General features: G+C 40.4%; 1 protein-coding gene across 7 annotated transcripts in view; it reads right to left on the reverse strand.

The window, feature by feature from the left end:
• LOC124129789 (protocadherin gamma-A1-like) overlaps positions 1-24,840 on the reverse strand; it is an 89,428-nt gene that overhangs the window by 54,831 nt on the left and 9,757 nt on the right. Inside the window, exons 1-2 of one of the 7 annotated variants that reach the window (XM_046493192.2) lie at positions 15,458-15,598; positions 4,200-4,935 (exon numbers count right to left, since the gene is read on the reverse strand). In XM_046493192.2, the coding sequence (XP_046349148.2) occupies positions 4,200-4,223 (24 nt within the window). In that variant the 5' untranslated portion in view covers positions 4,224-4,935; positions 15,458-15,598. The other 6 variants (XM_046493216.2, XM_046493208.2, XM_046493200.2 and 3 more) reach the window with 6 other exon arrangements.

Below are 24,840 nucleotides of genomic sequence, written 5' to 3' on the forward strand. Positions count from 1 at the left end.
TTCAAACTTGCCAGTTAGGTTTTCGATAAACACTGTGTTTCAGTTCCATAGGGAGCTGTGATCCTATGTTATATATAACAGTAAGTTCAAAACGTCATCGCCAGAGAATAATAAGTCTCGAATATCTTCGGAAACAGATTCTATAGGGCGTAAAGGCAGAATAGAGGTGAAAAGTATATGAATGGATCACTAAAAAACAGTGATGACACCAAGTAAAGTAACTATCCATGTATAAGGAACCCTATATTTATTAATAGAATGACCTCAACGGAACAACAAAGATCACAAGAATGTTTTAATTGTTTCTATGGCTTCTTTTAGAAAGGTATGCCCCAATATGTACTTTGATACAAACACATTTACTACCTATTAATACCGAGTCCCAGCAAGGGACTTATGAATAAGACTGCTATTTGTTCGCCCTGTCAGGTATGCTACCCTCTTGAAGTGTTTTATTAGTTCCCCAAGCTGCGATGTAGCTCGCTATTGTCATCGAGCACGGGACGTATGCAATGAGTTTGACTGTACCGTGCATTTCCGTCTGAAAGCCCAGTGTCGGGCAGTCGTGGGAAAGGCTAGAGCTTTAGGCTAGGTCATAGATTCTGGCGTGTTATCCCAAGACTTTGGGCTTGCTGTATACATGATGTAGTTATACATACATATTCTGGTGCTTGATATCTGATTCAGATTCAAGTTCACATTTACCTTACACATTTATGATATATTTTTGTACACGTACATAACAATACATATGACATATTTAATATTAAAGTATTCATATATTTTGTGTTAATCTCACGATATTCATATGTAATGATTGCTCTTACAAAATGCTGATATGTTCTCCTGAGCCGAAGAATGTTCATAGATTGTCAACTGGGCCTAATGATGTTCATAGATGGCCAAATGAGCTAAATATTGTTCATAGATATTCTTCTGGGCTTACAAATGTTCACTGGTTTTCTGCTGAGCCTAAGAATGTTCATAGATGATCTACTGAGCCCATTAATGTTCATATATGTTCTACTGAGCCTAAAAATGTTCATATATGATCTACTGAGCCCAATAATGTTCATGGATGTTCTACTGAGCCTAAGAATGTTCACAGATATTCTACTTAATCTAAGAATGTTCACAAATGTTCTACATAATGTACGAATGTTCGAAGATATTCTACATAATCTAAGACTATTTACAGATGTTCTACTGAGCCTAATAAAGTTCATCGATGTTTTTACTGAGCCTAATAATGTTCATAGATGTTCTACTGAGCCGAAGAATGTTCACAGATATTCTACATAATATATGAATGTTCGCAGATATTCTACATAATCTAAGAATATTCACAGATGTTCTATTGAGCCAACAAACGTTCATAGATGTTCAACTGAACCGAAGAATGTCCATATGTGATCCGTTGTACAAACGTTAATGCTGAAAGTAACGATTCACGTATGTTCTGTTGAACATTACAATATTCATAAAAATAATGAACTTCATGTATTCATACACGTTATGTTGAACTTTATGCTATTCGTATATATCATTTTAAACCTTTCGATATGTATACATGATGAATTTGACATATCAACATTTATTTCAATTCCTTTTGTCCTGTCTAAATGGCTGTATATATGGTATATCGTTTTAGGTTTATGTGAAATATAGATTACCGTTCAGATCGAGTAATGCATAAATATACGATATGTTAGAACTTGTGAACATTCTCTGACATACAGCAGAGAAATATGATCAGCAATACATAATGCGTTTTGCTTTAAATACCAAGAAGTTTAGATATGGTGACTGTCATGCAACCCTAGTTACTCATGGTTTCCCAAACACTCTGACTGTGTGATTCAGGACTCAACTTTGTACTTGTAAGAACGTATTACTTTACCTACTTCCTCACGTCACCAAAACCATTATGTCATAAATGTTACCAATCAAATAATCATGTTAAGGAACTACCATCTGTAATATCACGAAACCTGACACGAATTCTTTCACGACAAATACGTATACCCTTTTCCAATCATCTTTAAGAAAGTAAAAAGTAAAGTCTGTGATTTTTCTTCATTTTTCAGAAATATAATGTAAATAACCTTAATTCTTAATGACCACATTGTATTCATGTTAATATGACTCTGCAAATGTTAAATCTAAAGCATGTGAAAAATTACCTCAGAAGTATGTTCTTCTCTATATGTATACCCTTTCTGTCATCTTTAAGAAACTAAAAAGCAAAAGACTATGTTTTTCTCCATTTTTCAGAAATAAAATGTGAATGTACTAAGTCTAAATGTGGATCTAAAGCATGTTCAAACTTGATGTACTAAACGTTTCCCGTGACCATTGCCTGCTCATGCACCACTTAGCCATTACCCATGGGCTAGTACCTTCAATACAGAAACGTTATAGAGACGATTGCCTTGGTATCAGTAATGGTTCGCATAGCATCCACTGTCCTTTCTTCATTGTTAAAAATCCTTCGTATAAATGATTCATAGAAGCAAGCATATTCTTAATACTTCACAATTCCCAGACAAAGGAATCATGCTTATAATGCCAGGCTTGGTCAAGGGATTCCTCCTTTGGGAGTCTGGTCGGAGTTGTAAGACTCCATCAATGTTATAGTAGTACACACAGCCTCTGTATGCTGTCAGTCACCGGCCATGTACACACACTGCAATTCTTTTGGTTTTGTCGGAAGCAGAATACCTTGAAGTGACCGGGCATTAAAGTGTAGCAAAACGTGCATGTGTAAACATTAAACGCTAACAAGACTGCTTGTGTAACATTTGATGTCGTACACAAGTCTTAACTTCTGTGTAGAGGAAAGGTTTATAATGGCATAGCATGTCAAGGGAGACTGCATGGTTAACACGCGGTCATATTGGAACGGACTTGCTATTTCTACATGTAGAGTTAAATGTATTTGGATCCGTTAGACAAAATGTATATAAGAATACATGCCCGCTGATGGGTAGCCTTTTTTCAGTCAGAATGTAAAACATACTTTTTCATTCAGTAAAAAATGATGAAATGTTCAATAAACATCAACCGTGTATTATTTGGTTGTATTAATACACGTACGAATACATTGAAACCCCAGTTTTGTAAACCCATACTTGAGTGGATTTGGATTGTTTGGATTTGGTTATGCTATTTAAAGACAATACATAAACTCAGTTTAGTGCATGAATGATATATACTGCTCAAAATTAGTTAAAGAAAACCCGATTTTTTTGCATGACATATTAACTATCGGGTGTTTTTTAAAACTTATTTCGAGTAGTAGATAACGCATGGCAATGGATAGACTAACATTTAGTCTCTGAAATCTTATATTACACAATATCCTTCTTGATTCTAATAAAAAAAAAAATTCCCTATGCTGATTTCAGAATAGAGCTAGCTTGAGCTGGCTAGACTTGCTTTTGTATGCATTTCTAGATTATTTTTTTAAATAAACAAAATATATTCCACGGTCATGGTGCAGGACTAGGTAATGGATACAACACAAGATGTATATAATCTTGTATTAATCCATTCCTGTTTTGTGGATTATGGTCATTTAAGGCGATTCATATACCATTTGTAGTGGCTCCGTGGTCTAGAGGTAGAGCGTCCACCGGAGAGCGGAAGGTCCGGGGTTCGATCCCCGACCGCGTCATACCAAAAGACGTTAAAAGATGGTACTTGTTGTTACCCTGTCTGGCGCTCGGCATTAAGGGGCTAAAACAAGGACTGGTCGGCTCGGAGTCAGTATACTGTGTCTGAGTGGGGTATTCATGTTAAACTGCGGCATGGTATCTCAGTGGGCTAGCACTATAAATCGGCATCACTCCAGACTAGTACAAGCACACACACACACACACACACGCACACACGCACGCACGCACGCACGCACGCACACACACACACACACACGTGCATGCACGTCGCTATATAAGTGCAATAATCTTGGACGCAACGTTAAACCCCGCTCAACCTCACCTCACCTCACCCTTTGTAGTGGTGAGGTTAGTTGAATTTGGGTCTAACGTCGCGTCCAAGATTATTGCACTTATATTGCGACGTGTATGTACGTGTCCCTTTGTTGTGAATTAATGTATATAACTCATGGTAATTTATATTAAACAAGGTATACATATATGGTTTTGCATTAAAATACCAATGTCTTTGTGGTCACATACCTGAGTAAACGTCATCTCATTCATGCATAGTCGCCCGGGCTTCACAGGTAAATCCGATAGTGCCCTCGCTGGTATACGTGAAATCCTTTCCACCTGTTGTGGTGTTTAATGTAGTTCAAGCACACAGCCTAACCACACACGGCTTCTTCACAATAAAAACTGTTATTAGCATCAGAGGCTATTTTCGATAGGGAGGTGAATACTTAATAAATTTCCAAATTAAGCTGACATCAAAAGCTGCGAAGGTTACGTAATTATTTTGAGAGTAACCCCAATCGTTCAGTAACACACGGAATGCACAGATAGGGATTTAAGTTATGTCCACATCATACCATGCATGCAGGTGAAACACTGCAGAATATTTCAGTTTCAGGCAATCAAGCAAATAGGTCCTGATTCATCTGTGTTTGCAACCGACGTGTATGTGTCTAAAAGAAAGGGTAAAAGAGCATTGCCCTGTTTACTCCCGAGAGGAGGGGGTTGGGGTGGTCGCCTTGCTCCCTCCCTATTTCGGGTTAAGCTAGCTCAATACCTAGAGGTCACGATTCGCCTCTGTCATAGAGTATCCCAGTCGAACAAACGCACACATCCGTATCTCAACAGTATAAGACTCAGCCCTTGTTGCGACTGTCGTTTTGCCAAGCGACAACGGCAGAAAAATGTCCAGAATTTCACCGTTTCCTTAAGCCCCGGTTGCAGGCCAAGAAAAAACTCTCTCTAGATCTGTAATCCTTGTCTGAAAAAGAATGAGAGTGTTCATTAGTGACCAGCTTGGGACACACGTAACAGTTTGGTCTTGCTGAAGGATGAAATATCATACAATGCCTTAGCAGGTGGTCCGTCAAACCTGTTACGGTACAATACCCCAGTAACGAAATGCGAAAGATTAATCCGCACAGTTTGGACGACTACAATATGGACACAGGTATGACATTTCTCCTGGATGTATCATAAACTGGCATCACAAAAATTAAAAAATCTAGAAACATAAATAACCAGGTCTCGTAAACTTGTCAAAGGTAAATACGGGCATTCACTTAAGCTAAAGCCCTTAACGCCTTCAATGATACTCGAACAACAATGAAAACACTCCACACACGTTAACGCACACCAAGGACAACCCATTCTAAACATGGATACAGAAACATTGCTCGTACTCCTCTTGGATGTCAACATATATTTACACAGTCATATGATCAATACTGTAAAATACAAGCTTACATTAAACAGAAACAACACATGTGATATTGACACTCAAACACAGGGTGACAAACCGTAAACATAACGAACTATTTATACCTACTCAAACCTAGGTATGATAAATAACCATAAGGGGTTTATGATCAGAAGCCTCTGTTCCTTATCTTTTACCTTCAGCGATATCTCCTGTTTATAAGTTGTATGTCACTGTGTGATAAAATCCAATAGCAAGACTGGCAAATCAGGTCTGTTATGGAGGTTATTTCTCCTCGGATTATTCACATCCTTTGCAAGTCACGGATTACCCTCGAGCTGTCAACTTCTTACAAGTCTAAGTCCTGTTCTGTGCGGACCTTTCACTGGGTCAAGTAATCCGGCTTCCATGTATGTATTCCGGTGATTAATCCTGCGTATGAATCGTCGTGAGGTCTCCACTTGCTGGCTACATAGTGTCGAGCTGATATTCAATCAACAAGTTGGCAGCCATGAAAACTTTCGTGGAGTATTGTCACGTAAAAAAGCATGGGGTCGCACGAACAGTGTTTTGAACAAATACCCGGTGCTCAGCCAATCAAATCAACGCAGTGGGCATCGATAGGGAGAGTTGCTATTCCGTCTGATCGCAGTTGTCTCCCTTTGAATATTAGCTTCGTTTCATGTTAATCTGACAAATCGGCTGTTGTATTACTTTGCTGAACTATTCGTGATAATAACAAAAATGAGTTTATCTTGAAATTAGCATGATTACTTTATCGTTTTAATGAATTTAGTTAATATTTAGTTTCAAACTATAATTATTTTGGATGTCCACTAGAAACGGTTAAAAGAATGTGATGGTGTTGTCACTGTAGATTAAAATATTAAAAAACAAACCATTCTTTTTTCATTTGACTTGCCTTTGCGTGTGTTTGTGACGGGTGCCATCGGTGGGGCAGAATACACTTACGTTTTCGCGAACACCTGGTATCATCACTATTACATAGAGATTCTTAACCACATGCTCATGTATATTTCGGAATCGTGCAATCGGCTCTGCTTTTGGCAGACATTTCTTATGAATATTGAAAGGGTTTTGAAGCTTTTATTTACTGTAGATAATTTGGAAACCCCCGACACATCTTATAGATCACGTTCGTCTGACATAACATTAGGAATATGGATTAATGAATAATAACCCTAATCTATTGTTTCACTAATAGCGTATACCTTTGTCATTAGCAATGGATCTTGACAATAGAGGACAATAAGCCATTGTTACTGTTATTGATCGAATTACTAATGACTGCGAACCGAGGTAGTCATTCAAACGTCTCGGCCATGGCTCCCACCGCCACAGTGCGGGCAGTCAGTGATTAAGTTACCCCACCATTCTGCCGAAATGAAATGCACTCGTGAAAATGCATACCTTACCACACAATCGCATGTCAACTACATACATACATATATATATCCCATTGTCAGGAATGGGTCATTCGTCCGTTCCAATTTAATGAAATATTTTTATCGAAAAGTTGACATTTCAGTGACGTTTGAATGTCTTGATTCTATACAAAAAGCCCTACCATGATTTCAAGTACTCAAATCAAGTACAAGATACATTCTATATTAAGGGTTTCATACCAACCTGCGTTATAGCGTGTGGAGATCGGATTTATGATAATTAACAAAATCAGAAAAAAATATTAAATTAATAATTATGGATTTGTTACATTACCTCGGACTCTGATATTGCCTGGGGGATAACAGTGAATTAGTCTTGGTATTATGTTGATGTGTACTTTTACATGGATACTATATTTGTCCTACCTAACCATCAACAGCAAGGATTAATCTTTGCTCATCAACAACTTGTTTACATCAGATCCATCAATAAATCTTTACTTGAGATTTATTTGAGATCCACTACGCTTTCGAGGTGTAGTGGATAGAGCGTCTACCGCATAGCGGAAGGTCGGCTGTTCGATTCCCTAGCTGCGTCAAACCTAATCACGTAAAAAAATATTGTACTTGTTGCTGGCGCTTGGCATTCAGGGTATAAAACAAGGTCTGGTCATCTTGTATTCTGTGTTTGAGTAGGGCATCCATGGGAAACTGTGGTACAGTAAACTACGCTTATAACGAACACGCTTATAACGAATTGACTGATATAACGAACTATCTTTTTAGTCCCGGCCATTTGTTGTATATATGCTTATAAAGAACTACGGTTATAACGAACTAAAATAAGTGGTCCCTTTGAGTTCGTTATAACCGTAGTTTACTGTATATGAAACTGGCATAAATCAAGACTAGTACAAGCAGCTTCAAACACACATGCATGCATGTCGCTACAGAAGTGTAATAATCTTGAACGTGACATTAACCTCCATTCACCTCACCTCCATTAAAGGGGGGCTATGCTTGTACAATTTGGCAGTCCCAGCAGGTTCAAACACCACTGTTTGCTAACTCAAATTTTATGATGTCAATGTAGCGGTCAAATGATGACCCCATTACACAGAAACAATGCATCAGTTTATCAATAACAGCTTCTCGGCGTTCACTGAAAATGGGTAAACGACGTCAGGACGTAATTCTACTTTAATAACATTCATGGATGTGATTCATTCTTGAAACATGGTATGCCAGGTAGAGATTAGGTCTTCAGCAACCCATGCTTGCCGTAAGAGGAGACTAACGGGATCAGATGGTCAGGCTCACTGACTTGGTTGATGCAAGTCATCGTATCTCAATGGCGTAGATCGATGCTCGTGATGTGAATCACTGGATTGTTTGGTCCAGACTCAACCATTTACAGACCGCGATCATACAGCTGGAATATTGCTGAGTGCGGCGATAAACAACAAACAGCAGCAACAACAACAACAACAACAACAATAAAACATGGTAATTTCAAAAAATTCTAATAAGTGTCACAATATGAAATATAAATACATATTTCTCTACGTGTCCTGGTCCACTAGGTGTTTCCTCCAGCCCCAGCCTCCCGCCTACTGAGTTATTCAGGTCGTCAGACAAGGTGAACCCGTTCCCCACAACCTGTTTCTCCACATCAATAGCTGGCGACAGGTACACGGCTGTCAATCTGTCCCCTGTACAGCGCTGTGAGAGAGCGGAGAGGGTGCGGGAGGGACGCACAGTGGATGCTCATCGTGTGGGTATTACTCACAGGGGGCAGGATTGATGTTTAAGCGTACGGGTGTGATTGTTACCGTCTATTTATGACGTAACGCACTTGTAACACGTGTTACGGTTAAATAAATCTGTGTGCCTATTTTCCGGTCTCATGTTTATAAAATGACTTCAATGTATTCATCTTGGCGCCTTTTCTATCAATACTTGCGTCAAATACAAGTTTTTGAAAGGCATTTAGAAGTGATGCACATAAGGTAGAGAATTTATGAATGTCAACTTTATAATGAGGAACACATAAACATATGTTCCTCCCCTCTCTATCATAAGGATTTGTTTATGAATCACTATTAGTTAGTGATACCAGGCGTTCAAGAATGGGTTAGCATACCCTGTCCCACCGGTAGCACCCGTAACAAATACATGCAACGGCAAGTGAATTTTTCACCTGAACAAACACGGGTACATATTGCACAAGTCAAAATAGGGGATTCCATCGGACATCATTATGGTCACTTCTGCATTAAATACTGAAATATCCCCACACAACTTTTTTAAAGCCTTACTATGGTCCTCAGACGTCCTTCCAATTAACACTAGCGTCACAATAATTTACCACCGTGAATACAAATACGCAGAATCATAATTCAAATTCAAATACCTGCAGTTGCTTCTTAAGTCGGAACAAGACATTGACATTGACATTGTGAATTTTGCACATTTCAAAATGTAACAGGTTGTTACTGGTATATGGATTTGGGTGGTTTTTAATACCAATATCAATACAGATATCTTTGTGTAATCATAGACTCAGGGCGTGTGGGATTTAATCATTATCTCTTTCCAACCGTTGTGATAGAGGGAACTGGGACATATATCATGAACCAATAGAGCGATATTAAATACAACACATAACACAATGTGAGGATGTAACTGATGTAGCATACATAAGTGTTATACATCAGGGTAATGGTGATGATATGCACGTGGCACATAAAGGTAATGGTGATAATATGCATATGCACGTGGCATATAGAATAACATATTAATACCAATGTCAGTAATCAGGGTATTGGTGATAATATGCACGTGGCATATAGAATAGCATATTAATATCAATGTCAGTAATCAGGGTATTGGTGATAATATGCACGTGGCATATAGAATAACATATTAATATCAATGTCAGTAATCAGGGTATTGGTGATAATATGCACGTGGCATATAGAATAACATATTAATATCAATGTCAGTAATCAGGGTAATGGTGATAATATGCACGTGGCATATAGAATAGCATATTAATATCAATGTCAGTAATCAGGGTATTGGTGATAATATGCACGTGGCATATAGAATAGCATATTAATATCAATGTCAGTAATCAGGGTATTGGTGATAATATGCACGTGGCATATAGAATAGCATATTAATATCAATGTCAGTAATCAGGGTATTGGTGATAATATGCACGTGGCATATAGAATAACATATTAATATCAATGTCAGTAATCAGGGTATTGGTGATAATATGCACGTGGCATATAGAATAACATATTAATATCAATGTCAGTAATCAGGGTATTGGTGATAATATGCACGTGGCATATAGAATAGCATATTAATATCAATGTCAGTAATCAGGGTATTGGTGATAATATGCACGTGGCATATAGAATAGCATATTAATATCAATGTCAGTAATCAGGGTATTGGTGATAATATGCACGTGGCATATAGAATAGCATATTTATATCAATGTCAGTAATCAGGGTATTGGTGATAATATGCACGTGGCATATAGAATAGCATATTAATATCAATGTCAGTAATCAGGGTATTGGTGATAATATGCACGTGGCATATAGAATAACATATTTATATCAATGTCAGTAATCAGGGTAATGGTGATAATATGCACGTGGCATATAGAATAACATATTAATATCAATGTCAGTAATCAGGGTAATGGTGATAATATGCACGTGGCATATAGAATAACATATTAATACCAATGTCAGTAATCAGGGTATTGGTGATAATATGCACGTGGCATATAGAATAACATATTAATATCAATGTCAGTAATCAGGGTAATGGTGATAATATGCACGTGGCATATAGAATAACATATTAATATCAATGTCAGTAATCAGGGTAATGGTGATAATATGCACGTGGCATATAGAATAACATATTAATACCAATGTCAGTAATCAGGGTATTGGTGATAATATGCACGTGGCATATAGAATAACATATTAATACCAATGTCAGTAATCAGGGTATTGGTGATAATATGCACGTGGCATATAGAATAACATATTAATATCAATGTCAGTAATCAGGGTAATGGTGATAATATGCACGTGGCATATAGAATAACATATTAATATCAATGTCAGTAATCAGGGTAATGGTGATAATATGCACGTGGCATATAGAATAACATATTAATACCAATGTCAGTAATCAGGGTATTGGTGATAATATGCACGTGGCATATAGAATAACATATTAATACCAATGTCAGTAATCAGGGTATTGGTGATAATATGCACGTGGCATATAGAATAACATATTAATACCAATGTCAGTAATCAGGGTAATGGTGATAATATGCACGTGGAATATAGAATAACATATTAATATCAATGTCAGTAATCAGGGTAATGGTGATAATATGCACGTGGCATATAGAATAACATAATTATATCAATGTCAGTAATCAGGGTAATGGTGATACTATGTTCGTGGCATAAAGAATAAAATATTTATATCAATGTCAGTAATCCGTAATGGTGACAAAGTGCATGTTACATTTATCCCACGCCTGTAAATAGTAAGGCATTTCTAGTTTCTTTTAAGCAAAGATTGGTTGATGTATGTATGCAGAAATAACAATAAGAATCGAACCCGGGTCTTCGGCGTGACGAGCGAACGCTTTAACCACTAGGCTACCCGACCGCCCCTTATACAACGTGAAGAAAGGAATATTGATAAGACTTGAAACGGCTTAAAGTTGGGTGTTTGGGTAGGTTGTTATGGGACTTGCCAGTCCCAGTTATAACATGACAAATGAGGGCAAACACGAGTTATTACATGCTATATGATAGGTCACACTACTATTTACATGCCATATGCGGGGTTACACTACTTAGTTCAGGAAATATGAGAGGTTACACTACTTACTACATGACATATGAGAGGTTACACTACTTATTTCATGACATATGAGGACTACACTGGTTATTATATGACATAGGAGGGGTTACAGTACTTATTACATGACATATGAAAGGCTACACTACTTATTACATGACATATGAGAGGTTACACTACTTATTTCATGACATATGAGGACTACACTGGTTATTATATGACATAGGAGGGGTTACAGTACTTATTACATGACATATGAAAGGCTACACTACTTATTAAATGACATATGAGGGGTTACACTACTTATTACATGATTGAGGGGTTACACTAGTTATTATATGACATATAAGGGGTGAAACTAGTTATTACCCGACATATGAGGGGTTACACTGCTATAATCAGCTACAAAACTGATCCAGCCCTAAGCAATGTTTCGGTTAACACAATGCTGCTTTATTGTCATCTGGCATTGATGGGCAACTTACATGTAGCACTATCCAGGGATACTGCTTTGTATAAATACCTCCCTTTACACAGACACACCTACCCTCTGTCTACCTACCTACAGACACACCTACCCTCTGTCTACCTACCTACAGACACACCTTCCCACTGTCTACCTACCTACAGACACACCTACCCACTGTCTACCTACCTACAGACACATCTACCCTCTGTCTACCTACCTACAGACACACCTACCCTCTGTCTACCTACCTACAGACACACCTTCCCACTGTCTAACTACCTACAGACACACATACCCTCTGTCTACCTACCTACAGACACACCTACCCTCTGTCTACCTCCCTACAGGCACACCTACCCTCTGTCTACCTACCTACAGACACACCTAACCACTGTCTACCTCCCTACAGACACACCTTCCCTATGTCTACCTACCTACAGACACACCTACCCTCTGTCTACCTACCTACAGACACACCTACCCTCTGTCTACCTACCTACAGACACACCTTCCCACTGTCTACCTACCTACAGACACACCTATCCACTGTCTACCTACCTACAGACACACCTACCCTCTGTCTACCAACCTACAGACACACATACCCTCTGTCTACCAACCTACAGACACACCTTCCCACTGTCTACCTACCTACAGACACACATACCCTCTGTCTACCTACCTACAGACACATCTACCCTCTGTCTACCTACCAACAGACACACCTACCCTCTGTCTACCTCCCTACAGACACATCTACCCTCTGTCTAACTACCTACAGACACACCTACCCTCTGTCTACCTTCCTACAGGCACACCTACCCTCTGTCTACCTCCCTACAGACACACCTACCCTCTGTCTACCTACCTACAGAGACACCTACCCTCTGTCTACCTACCTACAGACACACCTACCCACTGTCTTCCTACCTACAGACACACCTACCCACTGTCTACCTACCTACAGACACACCTTCCCACTGTCTACCTACCTACAGACACACCTACCCACTGTCTACCTACCTACAGACACACCTTCCCACTGTCTACCTACCTACAGACACATCTACCCTCTGTCTACCTACCTACAGGCACACCTACCCTCTGTCTACAACCCTACAGACACACCTACCCTCTGTCTACCTACCTACAGAGACACCTACCCTCTGTCTACCTACCTACAGACACACCTTCCCACTGTCTTCCTACCTACAGACACACCTACCCACTGTCTACCTACCTACAGACACACCTTCCCACTGTCTACCTACCTACAGACACACCTACCCACTGTCTACCTACCTACAGACACACCTACCCTCTGTCTACCTCCCTACAGACACATCTACCCTCTGTCTACCTACCTACAGACACACCTACCCTCTGTCTACCTCCCTACAGACACACCTACCCTCTGTCTACCTTCCTACAGGCACACCTACCATCTGTCTACCTCCCTACAGACACACCTACCCTCTGTCTACCTACCTACAGAGACACCTACCCTCTGTCTACCTTCCTACAGACACACCTTCCCACTGTCTACCTACCTACAGACACACCTACCCACTGTCTACCTACCTACAGACACACCTTCCCACTGTCTACCTACCTACAGACACACCTACCCTCTGTGAACCTCCCTACAGACAAACCTACCCTCTGTCTATCTCTAAACAGACACACCTTCCCACTGTCTACCTACCTACAGACACACCTACCCACTGTCTTCCTCCCTACAGGCACATCTACCCTCTGTCTACCTACACACAGACAAACCTACCCACTGTCTACCTACCTACACACAGACAAACCTACCCTCTGTCTATCTCTATACAGACACACCTTCCCACTGTCTACCTACCTACAGACACACCTACCCACTGTCTTCCTCCCTACAGGCACATCTACTCTCTGTCTACCTACACACAGACAAACCTACCCACTGTTTACCTGCACACAGACACACCTTCCCATGTGTCTACCTCCCTACACACAGACACACACACACACTGTCTACCTCCCCACACATCTACCAACTGGATACCTCCCTATATACAGACACACCTACCCACTGTCTACCATCAAGCCATTCATCATTTAGTTCAAGTTGTATCTTTAATTCTCAAGGCAATGCAAACTATAACTCTGAAACTGTTTCAATGGAGGTACATTCACCTGATAGATCCACAAGGTGTTTTAATGTGTGTATGATAGATCGTGTATACCGGGCCATAAATCAGACGCCAACTCAGGCGTGACTGGCCTGTTCTTGTTCCCTGAATACATCCATCACGACCCACTGTCGTCATCTTAAACCCACGTTTTCAACTACTAGTATTTCCTCCTTTGAATGATGACGTATACCACCTGATCTAAACGTTGTACACACATACCGTTGAAGACTTCTGGGACAATTTACTTTTTTTCTCCCCAAGAATATCCAATTGTCTGTTCTTAAGTACAGATTTATATTTGGTGAATTTACAAATTTGACAATTTATGATATTTCAAAACGTACACTGGAAAACAATGCATCGTCGGACATATATACAAGGACAGTCATAGGCCATTTCGAAATAGATTCATAACTATACATACACCAAGGGTGATGAAGGGCGGGTACAGTTTTCTTTCAAAGGGGTTGAGTGGAGTGTGGTGGTGCGTGGTAGGACTAGTCCATTTGGGGGATCTTTTGAATCAGTTTGGGGTAGGCTGGGGTAAGTGGGGTGTTACATCATGATAGTGACAGCCTGTTTTGAGTCAATTGCCAACTCTCCCTTCATCTCATGTCTATACATACCGTATCACAGATGGACACGCGATGGTAAAAACACTGTTTGTCCCCTAGTCAGCCAGTAGACACGATACACACGCTGACACAGCCATACTCCAATACAAACACTGTGTATATCATTGACATATCAAGAAGAAGTCGTTGGTTGCATAAAACCTCCACAAGGAAACACCAGCCCAGACACAAGACAATACATAAATATCAAGATGATATACTCTTACCTAGAACGTCACAATAAATCAATTCCAGTGTCACGCTGCTGGCTTCAAACACATGCACACACCACTAACGACGTGACAACGTTCTTGTAGGAACGTCGCTAAGTGGAGCCCCACACCTGCATCAAACTCAACCCTGGTCAACAACTGCCCCTAGCTATACAACACATACAAATCTTACCTGAAAGTAAGCGCTCGCGTACAGCTAATCCCGTAGGCCAATAATAAACTGAAGCTTGGGACACAGGAAATATTATTCTGTGACAAGTTCACGACTTACCAGTATATGTCGCCCTCGTGGTCCGGGTTGACGCTTGTTATTCAAGAGGGTTATTTGCCATTTAATAAAATTAATTTATTCCATGGGGTTGTTGTCGTGGTCAGTGGAGTGTGTCAGGTAGTCGAGCGTGATGGGAACCAAGACCTGAGACTGGTGTAAGGCTGTGTGACACACGTAATATATCTCAGGCTTTATTTGGGTTGGGTTTAATGTAAATCCTTTGGACGTTTAAACATGATGAATTAAATACAGGGATTTGATCTTTGTTAGCAATTGTTGTTTGTAAAGTACAGGTGGCTTTGGTTTTTACACCTGAAGACAGTGTGTCTGTGAATAGTTTTATGACATACAATATGTAAATGAAAGGAAGTGAATTGTAGAATTAAATCAAGTTTCAAAATGATTGACAGACAGAGCGAATGCATGAAAAATTAGTGAATAGACAGAAAAATACCATTTCTCAATGTAAATACACACAGATCGTGGAATCTTGGTTACACTGTCATCATCTACTCGAGTAACCCACTAACTTACACAATTCCAACAAAGTTGTCTTGCCATCATGACACTCGAACAGTTCTGTTTGTTATTATCCATATATATACATGTACTTTGTAACTTTTATGTATTTATGATTGTATGTGAACTATATTATGTAAACTTATTGTTTGTGTACTCCAAAAAGAACTCCAGTGACATTTCCTTTTTTTTCAAATGAATGAATGAATGAATGAATGAATTGATGATTTGTTGGGTGGATGGATGGATGAATGGATGGAAGGATGGATGAATTAATGGTTGGATGAACGAATAAGTGAATGAAAAATATGATGAAATAATGAATGGATGAAACATTCTTTTGTTTGTTTCATCAAGTTCATACCATTCAAGGCATCAATAAAGGTTTTATAGCAGACATGTAGAGGACATTTGCAAATTTGACGCATCAGTGGCAAAATTGATGTCGATGGTATTCCCTTATTTGACTGGTGAACAATTGCCTTGCCTTTGCATGTGTTTGTGATAGGTGCCACCGGTGGGTCAGCATACGCTCACTTTTTCGCGAACATCTTTTATCATCACTACATAATAGTGATTCATTAACACATGCTCGTGATATAGTCGGAATCGTACAATCGACTCTGGTTTCAGCAGAGATTTCTATATAATATGGAAAGGGTTTTGTCGCTTTTATTCTTAACATCGGCAAATAATTTTGTAGTGTTATTTACGCCACAGTAAGCAAAATTCCTGCAATAACCCGTACATGTCATAGAAGAATACCATTATACAACTTATGTGGATAAATTCAATGGGAACAGTGCCGTCCAATTAAAGTGGTTAAACCATTTCAGATTTATTATTAGCTGTTTGTATACATATCACAACGCCTCATGAGCAATGTGTATACATACCATAACGCCTCATGAGCAATGTGTATACATACCATAACGCCTCATGAGCAATGTGTATACATACCATAACGTCTCATGAGCAATATGTATACATACCATAACGCCTCATGAGCAATGTGTATACATACCATAACGTCTCATGAGCAATGTGTATACATACCATAACGCCTCATGAGCAATGTGTATACATACCATAACGTCTCATGAGCAATATGTATACATACCATAACGCCTCATGAGCAATGTGTATGCATACCATAACGTCTCATGAGCAATGTGTATACATACCATAACGCCTCATGAGCAATGTGTATACATACCATAACGTCTCATGAGCAATGTGTATACATACCATAACGCCTCATGAGCAATGTGTATACATACCATAACGTCTCATGAGCAATATGTATACATACCATAACGTCTCATGAGCAATGTCTATACAAACCATAACGTCTCATGAACAAAAAATTCATTTTAACGAAAAACGTATAAAATAAATTGTCCCAAAAAATTCTTGAACAAAATACTGTTGTAAGAAAAAATAAATTGATTGCCACAAAAAGTACATGGTTGCAATATGTCTTGTTATAGAAAGAACAATTAAGGCTCATAGTGTTAAAACAAGAAAGAAAAGATATCTGGTGTTGCAACTGTAGCTGAAGTAAATATATATATTCCATACACAGGATATTACATCAAATGTCGGCCTCCTCAAGTGACTGAGCAGGTAGGCAACACATCCAAGTTATAAAAATTACTACAAAACCATGACATCATGGTTATGTAACAGGAGCAACCAAACCAGGGGTAGACAGCGGCCGTCATCGTTGTCGGGGTCCGATGACACACTAAGCCAGCCGTGTTCGCAATTGATGACCAACCTTCAGAACACCTACTGCGCATCAGCCTTCCTTCCCACGCTGGCTGCCTCTACAAGCCCGACTTGTTAGAGACCCATTTACCATTTACCCCATGGGGCCGGTGTTTGGAACACTTCTGGGAACATTATATGCCGATACAACCCTCTAACACAGTGTTACAGAGCCGCAAACAGCATGGGAGAACCTGATTGTGTGACCCGGGTGAAATATATTCCGTAAATGAGAAAAACCACTCACCTTTATTTTGCCTATCAAAGTGTGAAACAATTTTGTTAATAGTTTACATACTTTGTGTATACAACCTATAACAGAATACATATTTGAATATATATGAGTATGTCATTAAGGTCGTACAACTCAAACTGAAACAGGGAAGCCGATTTCCGCGTAACACCACATATACCCGGTATACTTATCTGACTAGGTTTGATTTTACTTCAAGAATAGTACTCGCGCCGGGTAGAATACACCCTCCAGTATGTAAGACCGAGTGAAAACACCCTCCAGTATGTAAGACCGGGTAGAAAACACCCTCCAGTATGTAAGACCGGGTGAATACACCCTCCAGTATGTAAGACCGGGTGAATACACCCTCCAGTATGTAAGACCGGGTAGAATACACCCTCCAGTATGTAAGACCGGGTAGAATACACCCTCCATTATGTAAGACCGGGTAGAATACACCCTCCAGTATGTAAGATCGGGTAGAATACACCCTCCAGTATGTAAGACCGGGTGAATACACCCTCCAGTATGTAAGACCGGGTAGAATACACCCTCCAGTATGTAAGACTAGGTGAAACACCCTCCAGTATGTAAGACCGGGTAGAATACACCCTCCATTATATAAGACCGGGTGAATACACACTCCAGTATGTAAGGCCGGGTGAAACACCCTCCATTATATAAGACCGGGTGAATACACCCTCCAGTATGTAAGATCGGGTGAAACACCCTCCATTATGTAAGAGCGGGTAGAATACACCCTCCATTATGTAAGACCGGGTGAATACACCCTCCAGTATGTAAGACCGGGTAGAATACACTCTCCATTATGTAACACCGGGTAGAAAACACCCTCCATTACGTAAGACCAGGTGAATACACCCTCCAGTATGTAAGACCGGGTGAATACACCCTCCAGTATGTAAGACCGGGTGAATACACCCTCCAGTATGTAAGACCGGGTAGAATACACCCTCCATTATGTAAGACCGGGTAGAATACATCCTCCAGTATGTAAGACCGGGTAGAATACACCCTCCAGTATGTAAGACCGGGTAGAATACACCCTCCAGTATGTAAGACCGGGTAGAATACATCCTCCAGTATGTAAGACCGGGTAGAATACACCCTCCAGTATGTAAGACCGGGTGAATACACCCTCCAGTATGTAAGACCGGGTGAATACACCCTCAAGTACGTAAGACCGGGTGAAACACGCTACAGTATGTAAGACCGGGTGAATACACCCTCAAGTATGTAAGACCGGGTGAAACACCCTCCAATATGTAAGACCGGGTGAAACACCCTCCAGTATGTAAGACCGGGTGAATACACCCTCCAGTATGTAAGACCGGGTGAATACACCCTCCAGTATGTAAGACCGGGTGAATACACCCTCAAGTACGTAAGACCGGGTGAAACACGCTACAGTATGTAAGACCGGGTGAATACACCCTCCAGTATGTAAGACTGGGTGAATACACCCTCAAGTATGTAAGACCGGGTGAAACACCCTCCAATATGTAAGACCGGGTGAAACACCCTCCAGTATGTAAGACCGGGTGAATACACCCTCCAGTATGTAAGACCGGGTGAATACACCCTCCAGTATGTAGAATACACCCTCCAGTATGTAAGACCGGGTGAATACACCCTCCAATTTGTAAGACCGGGTGAATACACCCTCCATTATGTACAACCGGGTAGAATACACCCTCCAGTATGTAAGACCGGGTGAATACACCCTCCAGTATGTAAGACCGGGTGAATACACCCTCCAGTATGTAGAATACACCCTCCAGTATGTAAGACCGGGTGAATACACCCTCCAGTAAGTAAGACTGGTTGAATACACCCTCAAGTATGTAAGACCGGGTGAAACACCCTCCAATATGTAAGACCGGGTGAATACACCCTCCATTATGTAAAACCGGGTGAATACACCCTCCAGTATGTAAGACCGGGTGAATACACCCTCCAGTATGTAAGACCGGGTGAATACACCCTCCAGTATGTAGAATACACCCTCCAGTATGTAAGACCGGGTGAATACACCCTCCAGTATGTAAGACCGGGTAGAATACACCCTCCAGTATCTAAGACCGGATAGTAAAGATTCGATTCTGATTCGATTATTTGCATTCTGAAACAGTAAATGTATAAAAAATGTATGTATGTATGTATGTATGTATGTATGTATGTATGTATGTATGTATGTATGTATGTATGTATGTATGTATGTATGTATGTATGTATGTTGTGATTGACTTCATTCAAACTTCTTGTGAGTATTAGCGCCTTGTCCCCCTCTAATTTGAAATGAGTTATCTATAGTCTTCGCCATATAAGTAGTTGATTGTATGCGTTTTCTATACGCCATCTGTGTCTCTGTGTTTTGAAGTCAACGAGTTTTCGTATCGTGAATCTGGTTATTTGTATCCCATGTTATCTTTGTCCTTTCTTCACCGACACCAACAACCCGCTTCTCCAACCAAGGTACCATTAGCGCCCATAAGCCTTGACAGTGTGACACTTCACGCATAATTTACTGTCAAAGGAGCGTTAGTATATTCACCTGATCACAATATAACCTGATGCTTTCGTCTTCTACCTTATTAAACCCGATCATTAAATTCATATTCAGGGCGATACTTCACAATACCTTTTGTAAGAACATGACTTTATAAAACTGCATTTTGTAAAAATGACTCATTCTAGGGGCATGTAATACAGAGTTTGGGCGGTCATGATGAACCTTCGAACCAGAACTTGGACATAAAGGCGGTTCAGAGGGATGGAAACACAACGATAACATCTTTGAATCAGAGGCTATCGTGCGCACACATAGACTAATAATATGTGTATGTTCTGCTTCTTCTAAGGTTACCGACACAGACAGGGGCGGGTTCCTTTGTGGAAACCCTGGTTGTAGGTCACAGTTATTTACTCTGTCGGAGAAGACATAAAGAAAACGATGGACATAATGTTTACTTTCATGAAGGCCACACTGTGCGTGGAGATGTATGTGAAAAATTCTTCGTCTATAATGTAACTATTGTATGGAGAAAGAAAACTGAAGCACCTGAACAATTTATTATGTGCATATTTAGAAAATACATCAAGTATACGTTTTGAAAAATAAATATTGTGAAACGTACATCTTGCATTGGGTGCACATACAGGTGAAGTATGTGTCACACTGGCTTGCTTTGGATGCCTCTGTTCGTGGGTGTTGTGTACACATTGTATTGTGTGCAAGGGTTGTCGTGAGGTCGTTGTCATGTATCACGTAGCCTTGATTCTGTCACGCCCCGCGTTATCCAGTGTACAGGTTTTTTGCATGATGGTTAAATGTTTTGGATAATTATTTGATTTTGCAGGATGGTGGAGTTGTTGTTAAATCGACAGCTGGTCACACCAACGTTCCGGGTTTGATTCTCTATTAGTTTCCTCCACCGTTATATACTGACTGGAGTATTGCTGAAACGGTATACAATCATACTCACTCTCCGATGCGTATTTCCAGATGATAAAAACGTACCAAACATCTCTCGTGCTGCTGTAACTAACCTGATGCAACGTTACAGACAGACAGACCAAGAACAGGCAGACCCAGGGTAACTACGCCCAATGAAGACCAGTACTTGTGTTCTTTGTATCTCCGGAAACGATTCCTGACAGGGACGTCCTCTGTGACGAATGCCTTTAGGGCCTATGGTTAGTCGACAGCCACATACCAGGAGACTCAGGGCTCAAGGAAATAGGGCTCACAGGCCTTACAGAGGACAGTCATTACAGTGCAACATCGTCGTGAGAGATTGAGATGGGCCCGGACTGTACGTCGTTGGCAGCGACGTGACTGGCAGAGGGTCGTCTTCACTGATAAAACCGGTTCTGTCTGTTCAGAGCTTGTTACATGTTACATGTTACTATGGTAAAGTTTCTTCTGGACGTCTGCTGTTTACTTCACAAAAACACTTGAGTGGGTGGGTATCTGTGGGTTATCACCGAGTGATTGGGCGACGGGTGCCACGTGGGGCAGAATACACCTGGTATCACCACTATTTGATGATGTCAATAGACACACCTTGTCGATATAGTAGTAATCGTACAATCAATTTCATATGAATATGGAAAGGTTTATGTCGCTTGTATTCACATCAGTCGTGGAGCCAACGTGTGCTGGCGTCAGCAAGAATGAGATTCATACACTGTATATGTGTTACCGAGTTTGAAAGTAGGAAGGTTTTAAACGTTTGACTGAGACACATTTGAGAAGCTTCTAGGTGTGCAAGGAACAATTTGTACATCAATGTACAGGACTCTACACACTTGATTTGAAACCGATTCACCCTGCCTTTTCTACAGAGAAGAAATTCAGTAACTTGACTATGAACTGATGTAATTCATACAGGTCACACTTAACCTTCTACGTGTAGAATCACGACTTCACTTCTCACTGGGCTAGTAATATCTGACCACAGTTGCTAAGTACCATGGGAGTTCCGACGTATCTCCGAACCCCTCGAATGTATGAAGTCAATGAGCCATTTATAAGGCGTGAGCATATGAGGGTGGTTGCGTAACTAGGGTGGTTGTGTAACTATGACTAAACCAGATCAAGTTGGGAGGTCTTGTTTACAGCAGTGAAACGTCGATATCTCGAACCTAACACTGCCTAACTCGTTAACTCGAAATGTAGTATGAGACGATGGAGCTTAAGATGCCGGTAGAATGTTTACCTCGACATCTGTCATATATCGACATTCCGCCTGTCTCGGACTACGGAGAACTAAGTTTCCTTGTCTCGAGGGAGTGATTTGGCTTTATCGCAGATTTGAATAATATTTTGGTAATATCACGGCCTGATCATGTCAGCCTGATGTTGGAGGAAAGCCCAAAGTGATGCAGGTCTCAAACGTTTACCACTTTTGTGAAACCCACAATCAGGGCGAATCTGTGCACGATCATTGGTTTCTGGTATGTCACTTTAGAGGACAGGGCTACTCGAGACCCCTCTCTTATCTCGATTTACGCATTCGACATAAGGGCCCCTGGACGAGATTCCACTGTGTGGAGTGAAAACTATGTTAGTTACATTAATGTTATTCAACAGAACATACGTAATGTTATGAATAATAATGATAATCATACTACTACTACTGCTGCTGCTGCTGCTGCTGCTACTACTACTACTACTACTACTACTACTACTACTACTACTACTACTACTACTACTACTACATAACAAAAAATGCAGCAAAGCGGGTTTGGGTGATTCTGGCACAGTCAAGCTGGTTAGGCTCGTCATCAGTTCAGGGCCCACGTCCCCTCTACAGGCAGCCCAGACAGCGAATGGGACTTCTCCCAGGAAGCGCTGCCTAGTCAAACCCAACCAGAACTTTTCGGAATATGTGAAGACTCCCCAACACTGCAGCCTTCCTTCTGCATTACCCAGATTGTCAGAAGGGCTGTATTCCTGGAAGCACACCCGGGTACTCTCCCAATGTCAGTCAACAGATTGGGAGGTAGCAAACCTAAGGCACCGAGAACAATGGGGAGTCGGACAACTTGGTACTTGGGATGCAAGTGTGACATTTCGAAAGCGATGCTTTTTGCCATGTTTTCCCTGAATCTTGTCAATCACATTGGTTTCAAAAGTGACAGAAAATCCAATTATATAAATGATTTCATTTGATTTATCAAAAACGACAAGATCAGGTTTGTTGGCCTGGATACATCTGAGGCCGTATCCGGGCCTATTCCAAAGAATTTTGTATTGATCATTATTATTATTGTTGTTCTTGTTGGTGGTGGTTTAGTTTTTGTTATTGGTATTATTAGTAAAATGTGATCAAAGGCAACCAGTTTGATTTAAGACAGGGGTCAATGTGTGATTAATTTAAAGGATAACGCATAATTTAAGATACAAGCTCTTTACTCTTCCTATAGGATTCGCTCCAAACTGGACACCGTGCAATTATCGCTGTGAAGTGAGCAAGTCCGTGTTGGGAGTTAATATCACATGAGCCACGATAAAATGGCGGACTACAACCCGCGGCTGTTGAATAACTTCGGGTCTTGTTTCACGGAGATTTGCACAGACAAGACTTGCAGCCAACGCCAATGAAATCCATCAGTATGGGTTGATATCACGTGAACATGATCGGATTTAATAAGTATACTTATGTTCAGTAGGCTTATAGTAAATCGCGAGGCGGTAAATCTCTTACAGCACGACTGGGAATAAATCTGGTATGACTTGGTAATTAACGCAATGAGTCTTAATCTGTAATTCCCGGGGAGGATGATTTGTTACGTGTGTTTGGAAAATTGACTACATGTAATATCCTTATCTTATTAATTCTATCCTTCCAAATATATTCATGTTGTTTACTCGGCTGATATTATTTGTGTGTTTGGTATTGCTGCAGCAATACAACGCTGGTGTCTTAATAATCGAGTCTGGACCAGACAAACCAGTGACTGATAGCAGGAACAGCTATCAACGCCGTCAAGATACGATGACACAACCAGTAACCGAGCCATTTTTTATGACAAAAATAAGCCTGACATTCTTTTGGCTTGGGGATCCGCCCACATTAGTGAGTGAGTATTGTTTTACGCTGCTTTTAGCAATATTCCAGCAATATCATGACGGGGGACACCACAAATGGGCTTCCCACATTGTACCCATGTCGGGAATCGAACCCGGGTCTTCGGCGTGACGAGCGAACGCTTTAACCACTAGGCTACCCGACCGCCCCCCGCCCACATTAAAATCGATAACTCAGAGGAAAGAAATCAGACTAACAAGTTTTGTTTTATACGGCAAATATTAAAAATCATTACAAGTCAA

The sequence above is a fragment of the Haliotis rufescens genome, unplaced genomic scaffold (genome assembly GCF_023055435.1).
Source record: "Haliotis rufescens isolate VD_foot unplaced genomic scaffold, xgHalRufe1.0.p SCAF_9, whole genome shotgun sequence".
Taxonomy (NCBI): Eukaryota; Metazoa; Mollusca; class Gastropoda; order Lepetellida; family Haliotidae; genus Haliotis; species Haliotis rufescens.